Source organism: Schistocerca americana, chromosome 1 (assembly GCF_021461395.2).
Source record: "Schistocerca americana isolate TAMUIC-IGC-003095 chromosome 1, iqSchAmer2.1, whole genome shotgun sequence".
Lineage (NCBI taxonomy): Eukaryota > Metazoa > Arthropoda > Insecta > Orthoptera > Acrididae > Schistocerca > Schistocerca americana.
This window is the reverse complement of record NC_060119.1, coordinates 465,991,787-466,007,422: the sequence shown is the minus strand read 5'-3', so window position 1 is coordinate 466,007,422 and position 15,636 is coordinate 465,991,787. Positions and strand designations below refer to the sequence as shown.

General features: G+C 39.1%; 1 protein-coding gene across 2 annotated transcripts in view; it reads left to right on the top strand.

Moving 5' to 3' along the window:
• The first annotated feature begins 821 nt into the window (after positions 1-821).
• LOC124603537 (actin-binding protein IPP) overlaps positions 822-15,636 on the top strand; it is a 61,313-nt gene continuing 46,498 nt past the window's right edge. The window contains exons 1-5 of one of the 2 annotated variants that reach the window (XM_047136404.1): positions 822-943; positions 1,747-1,982; positions 2,061-2,205; positions 2,644-2,782; positions 11,286-11,451. In XM_047136404.1, the coding sequence (XP_046992360.1) occupies positions 1,752-1,982; positions 2,061-2,205; positions 2,644-2,782; positions 11,286-11,451 (681 nt within the window). In that variant the 5' untranslated portion in view covers positions 822-943; positions 1,747-1,751. Of the gene's footprint in view, positions 944-1,010; positions 1,626-1,746; positions 1,983-2,060; positions 2,206-2,643; positions 2,783-11,285; positions 11,452-15,636 lie in introns of those variants that run through there. The other variant, XM_047136403.1, reaches the window with a different exon arrangement.

Here is a 15,636-nt window from a genome sequence, read left to right as displayed (position 1 = left end):
AGTGTGCCATTCGAGAGTGGAATGGTAGAGAAATAGCTTAAAGGTGGGTCCACAAACCCTCTGCCAGGCATTTAATTGTGAACTGCAGATTAGTCATGCACATGTAGATGTATTGGGAAAATACAGTCCGCAAAGGAGATTGCTTAAAACATTATTCTTGTACGAGCCATGCCAGAATATTGGTGAAGTGTGTGGGATCTTTTCCGAACAGGGCTAACAGGGTATATTAAATATATACAACTAAGGGCAGCATGAGTAGTTTCAGGTTTGTTTGACTCACAGAAGAGTGGCACGAAAATGCTGAAAAACCTGAGCTAAGATGCGCCTGCAGATAGGTGTCAACTACACCATGAAAGCCAGTATTAACAGATAAATCTAGAAATGTACTACAACCCCCTGCCCATTGCTCTCTGAATCACGAATACAGGATTAGACTAATTTCAGAATTTACAAAGATATTTAAGCAGTCATTTTCCCGTGCCCAATTCAGAACTGAACTGGAAGATTTTCTGATATGTTACATGACGAGAAGCGTCCCTTCCATGCACTTTATGTTGTTTGTATGGCAGCGCACAGACGTAGCTCTGAATGTTTTTTAGTGTGATAGTTTGCAAATTTTCTTTTCGACACTGGCGGACTTTTTGAGATATCATGTGATGTGATGCGTTAAACGCTAATATCATCAATGATTTCTTTTGTCATTACCATACTCTGTTCCAGCACATATTGCTTTTTTGCATAAGGATGATCGTTTTAAGTTCTATTCAATACACAAGAAGCCGTTACAAGAGCTGTCTCTCAAAACGAATTGGTGGCATATGACCTTTACGAGCGTTTAGAGTGTTTCACATTGAGCCATTTTCGGGAAAGGTGAAAGATCAAATCAGTCTCAGCAAATGGTGCAAAGTAAAAACCATCAAATTGATGCCATTGTAAAAACAGGGTAGACCGCTCTTTGTAATACTTGTAGAGTAAATGTTATTGCGGAACAAATAACATTCTCGTTTTGGTGTTGGACTCGCTAAAATGCTCCCTTTTTTTCCTCTTTTTGAATCGTGCTAACTTTTATGTTTATGAACAACGTCATTATTCTGTTTCAGTCTTCATTGAATCGGTTCATATCGATGCCTTGTTAGAACATTAAAGGCCCTACTTGTCTGAGCAACACCTTTTCGTAATAGCAACACACGACTTCAAAACGCCAAGAATTATTCAATAACAATGTTTTTAAATTTTTTATTAGATGGCTGAGTGGAGCGCAACACTCTGCTTTCTTTGTGTTTATTTTGTGCCTCTCTGGCGATCTCCATGTATAAGTGTATCTGAAGTCTATGAATGTTTAATGTACCGTGTCAGATTTTGTTTTCATGTGGAACGCTAACGCCTTTACATTTTTAGTATAAAATTAGTTTCTGCAGGATTTGAATTAAAATAAAGCTAGAGGTTTAAATCAAAACAAAATAGTTTACATATCCTTTGAAGCTTGACCTAAATGTGATTGACACTAGTCAGCTGTTTGACATCAGGCGAATGACGAGCGTACAACAATAAAATAGTATAACGTAGTGTCGCATTTCATCTAGCAACTGTTCCTGTAAACATGAGTTGTGTATGGTATTGCTATGGTAGAGTATCGTAACAGAAACTATATAATGTGAATAAGCAAAAATATTACAGATCACAGCTAGTATGAACAGGGAAGATTTGGAGTTTACGTTGATTCTGTTTTGTGTTTGATGGATACAGCAACAATGCCCCCGCTGAAGAGCAGTAAACCGAATGATTTGACAGCAGGGTCCAGCAGCCAGATACATTTAAAAGTATCGCCATTTGAAAACAATGCATCTCAAGACATGCCAAATACCAATAAATATCATTGTAGCAATGATTATGCAAAGAAAGTGTTGCTCAATCTCAATTTTCTGCGGCAAAATAGTAGATTCTGTGATATTTCAATTGTGGCAGGGGGAAAAGTGTTGAAGGTAGGCTTACAATTGAAGCAAAATTGACTTTAGCTGTATCTTTCGTTGGTTGTTTATGATGTGTATTTTCATTTTAAGGCTCATCGAGCTGTTTTATCAGCTAGTAGCCCATACTTTCAAGCCATGTTCACTGCAGGATTATCTGAAGAGCAGCAAGAAACCATTGAATTGCATGATGTTTCACCAAATATTCTACACACACTTATTGACTTCATTTACACAGGTGTGTTGTGATACAGTGACAGTTTGAGCAATATAGTTTACATGCACTGTGCCATATTGTTTAAATTATACGAGACCTTTCTTTTGGCATGAGCTGAATAAGGTGATTATCATGCATTATCATAAGCTTCTTCAGACCTTCCTATTTTGTCAGTCACTGGTGGAAAGATGTGTGTTCTACTGAAGAAATATGCTTTTACATTATATTGTGCAGTAAGTTCACACACTAGAACATTTGATGTAACAGATATATACATGCTTAAAGTACATCAAGTCTGTTGCAAGCTACCTGCTAGGTATTTGTTGCTTATCTTGACTTATGGTGTAAAGCTCAGCAGTGGTGCTCTCACTTTCTACTTTTTCACTTCATTCCACTTTAGACCACAAGTTTTACACACAACACTTTGAACTAACAATTTAGTGATATATATCTTTTCAGGTGATGTGAGCATTGGCCAAGAAAATGTGCAGGAATTGATGGCAGCTGCTGACATGTTGCAGCTTCGAGAGGTAGTGCAAGGATGCACAGATTTCCTGAAAAGGGAGTTGCACACGTCTAATGCTGTTGGCATCTACAGGTATGTTTCACCACTTGTTTAAGATTCTCAAAAGAAATTTATGACTTTTTACTAACGATTTTATCTAATACTCTCTTCAGTACTTGTATGTTTGTTACATTTATGTCATTATTTCGTATTGCATTGAGCAGGTACTCATTTGACAGAGTCTTTTATTACACACACACACACACACACACACACACACACACACACACACACACACACGCGCGTGAGGAACAAAAAACTGGAAACATACCCCTAGAACCAAGCCCCTCAACCTATAAATCCTACCCACTGCAAAATAAACATTAAAAATAAATTCAGGGGGACACTTTCACCGGCACTTCCCATGTGAATGAGGTTGCTGGTTTGAAGAGCACTTGTTCCAACTCCAGATTTAATGGCCTCTAAAAACCCTCTATGGTATTAGTGCAAGCCCCAGTGTTATAATCCTTAAATTGAATGCTATAGGTAACCACTTTATGTTCATAACTCCTCTTCCCCAAACCCCTGTAAGACGAAAATGCATCTGACATCACAGTACTACTCTCCTCAATGTATTCCTTGATAGGCCCACAAGTTCCCTCTCACTACAACAATCCAAAATGTTGTATACTCCTCTCCCCCTTCCCCCCCCCCCCCCCCACACACACACACAAAAACTATACATACAAACCAACATGCAAACCACCCCTCCCCTACTATTTCTTACCAAATTCAGACTCATCAGTTTCAAATACCACCCCAGGTCCACTCAACTTCCCACTATACTAAATACTCCAAACATAACTCTGCAAAAAAGAAAGTCTATCTAACACAGTGCTCACACTTACACTGGTGTCATAGACACGTTAACTTAAAGAGGAACTCTAACAAAAATAACACGTAAGCAAGACAACCTAGATTTCTTGATCCAGGTTCCACACCAAATTGATTGCCAGATGTTACTCTAACAGCACCTTCACACATTTAGGTCCCTGGTCAAAAATGCTGGGACTTCGGTCAACTCCATACACTGCCCATAAACAGGACACATGACAGACATACTCCGCAATCAACCGGCAAGGCTGTAAAAACTTAACGATTGACAATATGTCTTCGTTCAAATCTGCAAGCAAAGAATAACTTGCAAACTTATTGGTCATATCCATCACCCACAAAAAATAAACTAACCATATCTAATGAAAGTGCCAAACCCATAACCCACAGAAACCAATGAATTATAACAACACGCTGCAAACAAAGCACACTCTTTCAAGTCCACACTAACACAATGATTACCAAAACTCAAATGACCCAATATTGCACATTACACAAACAACTTCACTCATCAGTGTCCACCAGCAAAATGCACAATCAAATATAACAACACAACATCTACAAACCAACATCTACAAATACAAACCAACTCAAAAACACTGTACCATGGTGAAGTCGCACATGACAGCATTGTTAGATCACGCATCAAAGCAGATGAGTGAGATGAGTGGAATTGGATGCTTCCAGTGACCTGTGGGACTCAAATCCTGACCACGCCTTCACAATTAAGATTTCATGATGTTTTTGTAAATGACCTCAACAAGGATTTTTTTATTTTCTCAGTTGTCATTAATGGCCTCGGTGTTGAAGGAATATTTTTAAAACTAAAGGACACACCGACCTAATACTCCCTCCTCCTCCCCCCCCCCTCCCCCCACACACACGTGTAGGGAGAGAGGGAGAGAAAATAGGAGTACACAGAGGGTGGGTTGAGAGAGATAGAGGCAGGGTGTGGGGACAGGCATTAGGAAAGGGTGGCCTATGGCTTGAAGGGAAGCGCAGGAATGCAGAAGGGAGAGGCAGCAGGTGCGTAGAATAGGGGTGCATAGGCACCAGTGCCGAAAAGTTCATGTGGTGAACAATGGTGGTGGTGATGTGGAGAAACTGATTGGGAGAAGGTGGTGGGACAGAGGAAGGAGAGGCAGAAAGTGTGGGTGCAGTGGATCAGCAGAGACTGAAGTCAGAAGAATTATGGGAATGAAGGATCTGTTGCAAGAATAACCCCCATTTCCTTAGTTTAGAAAATCTGGTGCTGTGGTGAAGGATCCAGATGGTGCAGATTGTGAAGCAGCTACTGAACTCAAACATGCTATAGTCAACAGCTTGTTCTGCCACAGGGTGAACAACTCTGCTCCCACTTAGCACCACCAACTGACAGCATATATGCATTTCTTTGTCCACTATGCTGAAACTCTCACTGAGACCTTTACAGACAGGCACTATCCCCCAAGCTAGTCCTCAGAGAGATTTCTCTTGCCGTATCCTCATGTATATGGATTGTCTATAATTGTTACGGATTTATCACCAAATTTCTGGAGTTACAGGAAGTTACTAAAAATTATGGAAATAAGCATTTTACAATGTGATGTTTTTAAAATATTGGAACAGGTACTGTTTACATTTTGCTAATTGTATGCCCCTAAAATGTTTTATAGATTGTAATGAGTTCTTTTTTGAGCACACAGTAAAACCTGCCTGTGAATGATTTCGTTACCATGGCTCACTTAGATTATGCTGAGTGATGAACATTTTTCTTTCTGTGCATATCAGCTTAAAGTATAGGAATAAAGCTGCTTTCGAATGAAAATGACGTTGGAAGTTTCAAGATATTCCTCTGTAAATTGTTGCCACTTTTATAACCAGGTGATGTCATACACTGCACAGTTCATCCATTTATCAATAGTTAATAACACACACCACATTATTATAATAATGGAGATCTCCTTTAATTTTTTTTTCCATTGTGCCAGAAGTAAATTATTATAGACCAATGACAATTTCTGTAATTTTGTGACTGATTGTTCAGTGGCTTTATTCTTCCTTTTAGAATTCAAAAACACTGTATACATAGTGCTAGCTTCTAAGGATTTTGTATTAATTTTGTCAAATTATGCAACTTCTTTGTTCCTTCGGCAACTGGTAACAATTTTGTAAAGATAATCGTAACCCAAATGATAATGTTGATTGTTTTATTTACAGTTGTTTTTATTCCTGAAAAATCTTCTTTATTTAGGACAGAGAGTATCTAAAATATAGTACTTAATCAGGCTTGTAATTTTTATCATTTTCTGGGGGAAGACCTCAGAATGATCCCTTCCCCTAACGTATTTGTCATACAATTACTGAGAGCCCCTTCTCAAGGTTGGCAGCAATGCCTCACACAATCACAGTACTCCTACCACCCCAAGAACCAGATGGAAAGGAGTACCTCCCTTATCACCAGATACCAACTCAGACAGGAACAACTGAACAGTGTCCTTTGTCAGAGCTTCAGCTATGTGTCATCATGCCCAGAAATAAGGGACATCCTACCCAACCCACACAACAGCCTGGTCAACCCTGTGCCAAACCGACTCCCAGCCCCTTGGCAAAGGTATCATATCACTGTGGAAGATCTAGATACAATACCTGTCCTATTCACCCACCCAGCACATCTTACATCAGTCCTATCCTGTCAGAGGCAGGGCCACCTGTGAAATCAGCTGTGTCATATACCAGCTCTGTGAAATTTCTGCACGGCATTTTATGTGAGTATGACCACCAACCAGCTGTCCACAAGAATGAGTTGCGACCACAAAACTGTGGGCAAGAACGTAGTTGGCACCCAGTGGTGGAACACGTTACGGAGCACAACATGCTCATATTCAGTGGCTGCTTGACAATCCATGCTTTTCTGAACTAGACAAACACGGGCTATTCTTGCAACATATCCTTCACTCTCGTAAACCTCCTAGCCTCAATCTCCATTAACCACTGCACCCACACCCTCTATCCTACAGTCTCCCTGTCCTCTGTCCTGTCACACCATCCCAATCTGCATTCCACACACCAACTGCCTCCTTCAAACCATCAGCTACCCTTCCCCAACCCACATGTGCATGTGCATCCTGTTGCTTGTTAATGGATTCATCCAAAAGCTAGAAAAGTTTTCGTTCTTACTTTTGTGTCTGTTGACAACTCAAATTTCTACCATTCAGTAAGTTACTTCTTAAGTAAAAACTTTCCTTGCCATATTTGTACTGTGTTTTGTATATCGATAAAGTTAGTTTTGCTGCAGAAACTTTTATGTTGTTATTGTGAATTGAAATAAATTTTTGCATAAAAATATTATTCTGCAATATTTTTCTTTCCGTTTTGTCCTTCATTGGTGAACATCATACATCGTAAATGAGCTTGTTATGAATTGAAGCTTATTCAGCAACAGTGTTACAGTGTTTGGAAGTAAATTTAATGCAAGTACTGTTTGCGATAGAAATGAACTAGTGATTATGATGATGTCAATAAAAAAGTAACCTGTTGTTGTTGAGCTGAGCTTTATAATATTCTAAGTTCTTTAAGTACAGTTCGACCACAATAAGCTGACCTTTTTATTGCAACGTCAAGCTTCTCCTAGACGCTAAGTGTTACTGTACACACTTTTAAGTGTAATGCTACCAGTATTGCAGGAAGCAGGCGACACTGGCTTTCCCTCTTTTCCCCTCTCTGCTCCTCTCATCTTGGCAGTCCTAATGTGGGGTCAAGCCATGCTTCCTGCCAGTACTGACAGCCAAACTTGAAAGGTCAATTATTACAGCCAAACTTGAAAGGTCAATTATTATGGCCTAGCTGTAATTAAAATCCCTTCATATTAGTATTTTCTAAGGTCAGACACACACATGCTGATACCAATCCAACTTTAAAGAAGTACTGATCCTTTTGATTATCATCACCATTCTTAATAAGGTCATTTTGAATAGAATTTGTGAACACAAAGTGCACAAAAATCGTCCTCAGCAGCAAACAGATTGGATTGCAAAAAGGGTTGTCAACTGAAGAGGCTTTATTTAGCTTGACAGACATGATTTAGCTATGATTTTTGATTGTGTGAACTGTGGTGAACACCTGCAAATGTTAAAATATTACAGAATAATAGGCAAATGATTTTTACCTTAATAGCACAAAGGTAGGAAGTGTTATCAGTTCCATCTCCATATCATAGTAGTAGCCACTCTGTATTTGGTGCAGACACAGTATACCATAGGTTTCAATTTTGTTGTTACTAAAGTAGATAAATGAACTGCACCTTACATTGGCGAGATATGCAAATTTTTTTGTGTGTCCTCCCCACCACCCTCTGTCAGACTATACAAATAACTGGAAAGCATAGGTGTGATCAATCTGAAAGTTGGTTATAACACTACCATGCTTTACTAGGCACTGTCCTGTTGGTATGCCCTTATCTTCTTCCAAACTTTGAGCTATCTTACGTAGATGGTTGTATGGCAACCTACAGTTTTTCACAGAGTCTGACCCACAGTGCAACTCAACATTTTTCACTTAAAAAAATCATTACCAGGTATCAAAAATGTGTTTAGTGACAGATAAAAATCCTAGAATTGACTTGGGATAGAACTCCAGTCTGGTAAGTAACCAGTAAGCCGTTGTGTCCAGTATTTATACCAGTAGATGTTAAAGTTAAATGATTATCATTAAATCGTTACCTGGCTCAGTTCGTACAGTTCAGTATTTCACATAAAACCTTAGAAACTACAAGACTTTGCTTTGCTGTTCAAATAAAAACAAAACAGGAGGGGGCGGGGGCATTGCCAGCCCCTCAGATGTACTTGCAAAAGATATTATGTGCACATTGTAATGGCCAGTTGTTTTGAGCGCATTACAAATTAATGAGTCACCTTTTTCATCAACTGAAATTTCACCAGAGCTTCCTACTTGAAACTTGGCTGAAGCTAGTATATTCTCCTAATCTGTTTGCCTGCCAGGATATAAGTTTCTTATACTTGACAGGCCACAGTAGAATGGTGATGGTGTGCATCTGTAAAGGGCTTATACATTTGGACATACAACCTAGAGTCATAAATGTGTTGAATCCTAATTAAAAAAGCCAGGTTGAATTTATGTTCATGGAAATAAGTCTACAGAGCTAAAAGATCAACACGGTGACATCTCTTCATTGACAACATGGGCATGTCACTGTGAAGGGAGTTATGGAGACAATATGTCTGAGAAGAATACTCGGTTGCAGACAGTATAAGTATTCTTTGCCTAGAACCCACACACCATGTGATTGGTGGTAACGTCCACAAAGATGTTAACTGCAATGAAAAAGATTGACAAAAAAAGAGATATTGGTTAGAGATTGGCTCTGGGCCTCTCAGCACCTGACATAATATTTGTGGTGTACTCTCACAGCTACACAAAGCTCAGAGCATGCAACATAATTTTTAGAAACATTAAACATATAGATTGTGGTGTTCTAATAGCAGACTGCATAGAAACTAAGTGACAACAAATTGCCACAAAGCCCACAATTCATGAACTTACTGATAAGGTCATGGCTCTCTATGACAGTCATGCTCTTGTACATACAGCTGGGGCAAGAAAAAACACTTGCTTATTGACTGACAATTGAATAACATGAAATTAAAAACAACAGGTATGCAGCTCACAGATGTTTCAAGTCAAATCTGATGCCTAACAATTAATGTGATCAAGAAAGCTATAAACAGCTTACTATAAGACCTGACACACGATTTCATATTTATCTCATGAGTGTGATGTATGAGCGTAATCCAGAATTTTTTTTCCTACTTTTCTTTTTTTAAAGAAAACACCTGTTGCATAAAAACTCTTTTGGCAACGGATATAGCAATGTCTCAGCTATTTTTTGATATAATCATTACCGTAAATGATCACTTGCTGTATTGTGGGAGCAACTTTTGTATTCGTGTCTCCCGCAGGTCAGTGGAAACAGTATGTGGCAGTCACCTCCAGCCTTTTGACATTGTGAAAATGCTGACCATAGGACAGGAATGTCATAAAGTCCAAGGAAATTTGGAAATCACCGGGCACAAGATTGGGAATAATGGTTCTCCAAAGTGCACTCCCATGTCAGTCCACAGGGTTGTCAGTGATGACGGATGGTTGTCCAGTGCCCTCTTCAGTATGGATGCTTTGAGGACCTACAGAAAATTGCCTACACCAGTGATGCACCATGTGTTTGCTCATGACCTCTGAATTTCTTACAAGAAAACTCTGATTTCTCAACTACTCACCCCAGCGACGAACAAATTTATGCAAATGAGATATCAGTTTGTTGATGCCATCACTGTAGAATGTTTGACGTTGCTGACACAGCCACAACCTCACCTTTGCTTGCACACTTCATCACTATCAAAGAGAAGTCCTCGAAGTTATTCTTTAAGTTTTGGAAACAGAATGGGTCAAGTCAGGACTGTATGAAGGATGATCGATAACAGTGAGCCCAAGGCATTCAATTATTGCAGATGTCGCAATGCTTGTGAGCAGTCTGGCTTCGTCATGCTGAAGGAAGGGTTGCTCCGTGTATGGATGAACTCTTTGAATTTATACTTTCAGTTTTCTGAGGATCTCTCTCACACCGACATAGTTACGTTACACCTCTGTCACATTACGTGCTAAAATTAGGAGCCCTCTAGCAGCATAGTGTTGCTGCAACTTGTGTCTGCAAAGCAGGAAAGTTGACCAAGTAATATGCAAGACGCGCAATACGTCATCCAATATTGAGAAAAGAGTAAAAAATTCAGAGGCATTACTATCTGCCACGCACTTGTATTAATGCCAGTGCCCTTTTCAGCCTTTTACCCATCTTCAGTGGGTATAATAATGAAATGCATGAAATGCTATTGGCATAAATAAAAGCACATAAATAGTGGCTGGTTACTGTCATTTCTTAAAATAATATAATCCACAACCAATAAGGCTCAACAATCAGTAAAATGGATTGATTATTGTTAACATCATTTACTACTTTTTATAAGACAGAGAGAGAGTCCATAAGCTGGCTAAAGTTCCTGTCCTGGGTGGAGCAGGTGTTAAAGGAAGAACAGGTGAATGAAAGAGTGGAGCAGGTATAATTGGAGGAGTGTTGCAACACAGAAGAAGATGGGAGGAATAAAGTGCAAGAGCATGCATAAGATGTTATATATGGATTTGAAGAGACTTGGGGTTGTTGGGGAAACCATGTGGATCAGGATCCATGAACATATAAGCCAAATCAGAATGAGGTTGGAGTGAGGTAGTGAGAAGTAAGAAACTCCTAATATTCAACAACATTGGTTAACCAGCCTCAGAGGAATGCGCTCTTCAATATCCCAGCCTGGGCTGGGTGAATCACATTATACTCTGACTTCTTGCCCTTCACAGTCCCCTGAAATGTGCAATACCTTCCAAAACACCTATCTAGCTCTCCTAAAGTGGTAATTTGCTGGACACTCTACCTGTGAAACTTTCTGGTCCATTGTCATGCCACTGCTGCTTCTGACTCAATTTCTTTTCCTTTGTTGATTTGAAGAAGGACCCTGGTTCCAGATACTCAGCATGCAGTATTAATCATTGTGTGTTTTTTCGCTGTATCATTGATGTGGCTTGTTTTTCAGTTTATTAATCATTTTATAATGCTGTTTGTTTTGTCATTTTTAATTGATGGTGCTTATGTAATGTACAGGTTTGCTGAAGGACACAGCTTTGAGGAACTGACCAGGTTTGCAGTAGATTTTATTCAGTGTCATTTCCCACAAGTGTGCTGTGAAGAGGAATTTGCTGAACTACCAAAAGAAGATCTGATAAAGTTCTTGTCCAGTGAACTTTTAAGAGTTGACACAGAATTCCAGGTAGGCCTAATCAAGAATGCTCTTAAAGAAAATTCACAAAATCACAGTGCATTTCAGTCACCTTATTCATGTATCATATGTTAAGGAGCTGCAAGGAACAGTTTTCCTCGTAAATTAGTTTGAATAATGCAAATCGGGCAATTCACAGTCTTAGTCACATCCCCCCCCCCTTCTCCCCTCTCCATACCCTCTCTCCCTCTCCCATAATCCATGGACCTTGCTGTGGTACCTGAATGATACAAATAGATGTACCATAGATGCAACCACAGTGGCTGGACATCTGTTGAGAGGTCTTACAAAAGTTTGGCTCCTGAAGAGGGGCAGCAGCCTCTTCAGTATTTGCAGGGGCAGTAGTCTTGACAATTGACTCATGTGGCCTTGTAACATCAGTCAACATTGTCTTACTGTGCTGGTATTGCGAACAGCTGAAAGTAACGGGAAACTACAGCCATTATTTTTCCCAAGGGCATGCAGATTTACTGTATAGATAAATAATCATGGCATCCATTTGGGTAAAATATTCTAGAAGCAAAATAGTCCCCCATTCGGATCTACAGGCGGTGGCTTCTTAGGAAGATGATGTCATCAGGAAAAACAAAACTGGTGTTCTGTGGGTTGGGGCATGGATGTTGGATCTTTTAATCAGGCAGGTAGGTTAGAAAGTTTCAAAAGGTAAACAGATAGGTCGAAGTTAGGTGTAATGAGAATTGGTGAAGTTGGCAAAACGAACAGGACTTTTGGTCAGGTGAGTACAGGATTATAAATAAAAAGCAAATGGGGAATATATGCAATAGTAGATCTAATAATAAATATAAAAATAGGAATGCAGGTAAGCTACTATGAACAATATTAGTGAACGCATTATCATAGCCAAGATAGATACTAAGTCCACATCTGACACAGTAGTACAAGTTTGTATGTCACCAAGCTCCACAGATGGTGAAGTACTTGAAAAAATGTGTGCTGAGATAAAAGAAATTATTCAGATAGTTAAGGGAGAGAAAAATTTAATTGTGATGGGGAACTGGAATTCAGTAGTAAGAAAAGGAAGAGAAGTAAAGTTAGTAGATTGAATAAGGACTAGGGGAATGGAATGAAAGAGCAAACTGCGTGGTAGAATTTTACACACAGTCTAATTTTAAATATTGCTAATACTTGGTCTAACAATCATGAAAAGAGGTCATGTGCGTATAGGACATGTGGAGACATTAGAAGATATCAGACTGATTGTGTAGAGCAAAGAAAAATTGTCACATTCAGACTTCACAGCATGTTTCCTCAAATCCTAGCAATACAATTTCGTCCTGTACATATTATGAATAGTAAATGGACGTTAAAGATGGGCAATCTGTTAACACTACAATCATGTGTACAGTAAGTACTGCTGTCAGGATGTAGCAGTAGTGCTGTGCAGTTAGTGCAATGGCTAGCATTTTGGGTTAACATGCAGGAGGTCGAGGGTTCGATTCTGAGTCGAGGCTTATTTGTTTTTATTTGTTAAAAGTGGTCTGTGTAGTTTGGTATCTGGCATCTTTTATCATTGTACTGTGATTATAGTGGGTCAGCTACAAAACATTCGCAGTTATGTACTACTAACACAGAAATGAAAATACAGTCATTTTCATTGGCCAGCTTTTAAAGAAACCTTTCATGTGCCGTGGATGCAAATTGTTTTACATCGCAGCATCCACAAGATTCCAAACTTGTTTTGTGTGTACCCTTATCCAATGGTCCCATCAATTAATACCAAATAGTATTCTTGGCACATTCAGGACCATTGCATTTCAGTAGAGCCTTACATCACCAGTAGGGCTAGCAAACTGGTTTGCAAATAATTTCGATTGAACCATTGAGGGAGGTTACACAGAAAACAGGTTTGGAATTTAGTAGGTGCAGTGGCGCAAAACAATTTGGTCCATGACATGCAAAAGGCTTCCTTAAAAGTTGACCAGTGAAAACAATTGTATTCCATTTCTGTGTTTGTAGTTCGTAACTGCAAATGTTTTGTAGAAGGCCCACTGTAATCACTATTAAGACGCCAGATATCGTACCATGCAGACTACTTTTAGCAAATAAAAGCGAGTAAACCTCAACCCAGAATTGAACCCTCGACCTCCTGCATGCTAATCTAAAATGTTATCCACTGCACCAACTGCACAGCACTGCCCTTATCTGCTGACAGAGGCAGTTATCATAGGTGTGATTAAGTGCTGCCAGATTGCCACTTTTTAATGTTAATTTACTGCTCGAAATATGTACAGGACGAAATTTTGTGAGAGACATCTTTGTGTTGCCAGTATGTGAGGAATCGCATGTAAGACCGAGATTTTGGAACCAGGTTTTAAACTGTAAGATATTTCCAGTGACAGATGTCGAAATTGCAAAAAATTAGGAAATTAGGAAGATTGGACCTGGTTAAATTGAAAGAACCAGAGGTTGTTGAGAGTTCCAGAGTGAGCTGTAGGTGACGAATGACTTCAATAGGGTAAAGGAATACAGTAAAAGACGAATGGGTAGCTTTGAGAGATGAAATGGACAAGGCTTAGTAGAAATCCTTGGATATCGCAAAAGATATTGGATTTAACTGATAAAAAGAGAAAATAGAAAAATGCAGTAAACGAAGCAGACAAAAGGAAATACAAGCATCTAAAAAATGAGATTGACGAAAAGTGCAAAATGGGTAAGGAGGAATAGCTAGAGGACAAATATAAGTCTATAGGAGCTTTTATAGCTGTGGTAAAGATAAAAACCAACTACTGAAAGGTGGAAGAAGTATGTAGAGGGGTGTATTATAGAAAATTAGGAGGATATAGATTAAGATGAAATAGGAGATAAGATACTGTGAGAAGAATCTGACGGAGCACTGAAAGACCTAAGTTGAAACAAGGCACCTGTAACAGATGTCATTTCCTCAGACTTAGTGGTATTCATGGGAGAGCCAACCATGACAAAACTATTCCACCTGGTGTGCAAGATATATGAGACAGGTGAAATACCATCAGACTTTAAGAAGAACATAATTCCAATTCCATAGAAAGAAGGTGCTGAAGGTTGTGAATATTACCCAACTATCAGTTTAATAAGTCATGGTTGCAAAATATTAACACAAATTATTTACAGAAGAATGGAAAAACTAGTAGAAGCCAACCTCATGGAAGATCAGTTTGGATTCCAGAGAAATGTAGAAACACATGGGGGCGATATTGACCCTATGGCTTCTTTTACAGGATAGGTTAAGGAAAGGCAAACTGATGTTATAGAATTTGTAGACTTAGAGAAAGCTTTTGAAAATGTTGATTGGAATACACTCTTTGAAATTCTAAAGGTAGCAGGGGTAAAATACAGGGAGTGAAAAGTAGTTTGCAACTTGGGGAGAAACCAGGCAGCAGCTATGAGTGTCGAGGGGCATGAAAGGGAAGCAGTCGTTGAGAAGTGAGTGAGACAAGGTTGTAACCTATCCTCAGTGTTATTTTAACCCATGCATTGAGCAAACCGCAAAAGAAAGTAAGAGGTTCAGGGAGCATAAATAAAAATGTTGAGCTTGTGTATGGGATTGTAATTCCGCCATGGGCGGCAAAGGACTTGGAAGAGCAGTAGGACAGGGCCTTGAAAGGCAGATGTAAGATGGACATCAACAAAAACAAAACAAGGGTAATGAAATGTAGTCAAATTAAATCAGGTGATGCTGAGGGGATTAGATAAGGAAACGAGACACTTGAAGTAGTAGATAAGTTTTGCTATTTGGGCTGTAAAATAACATAATCGCTGAAGTAGAGAGGATATAAGATGTAGACTGGCAATGACAAGAAACGCGTTATGAAAAAGACAAAATGTGTTAAAATTGAAGGCAGATTCAAGGCCTACAAAGTCCTTTCTGAAAGTATTTGTCTGAAGTGTAGCCTAGTTTGGGAATGAAGATTAGATGGTTGGATCACATAATAATGAGGAGGTGCTGAAGAGAATTGAGAGAGAAGAAATTTGTGGCATAACTTGATTAAAAGAAAATATCAGTTGGTAGGACACATTCTGAGAGATCAAAGGATCACCAATTTAGTATTGAAGGAAAGTGCAGGGGTAAAAATCATAGAGGGAGACCAAGAAATGAATATATTAAGCAGACTCAAAAGGATGTAGGTTGCAATAGTTATTTGAAGATGATGAGGGATGGCACACCAAAAAATCTGT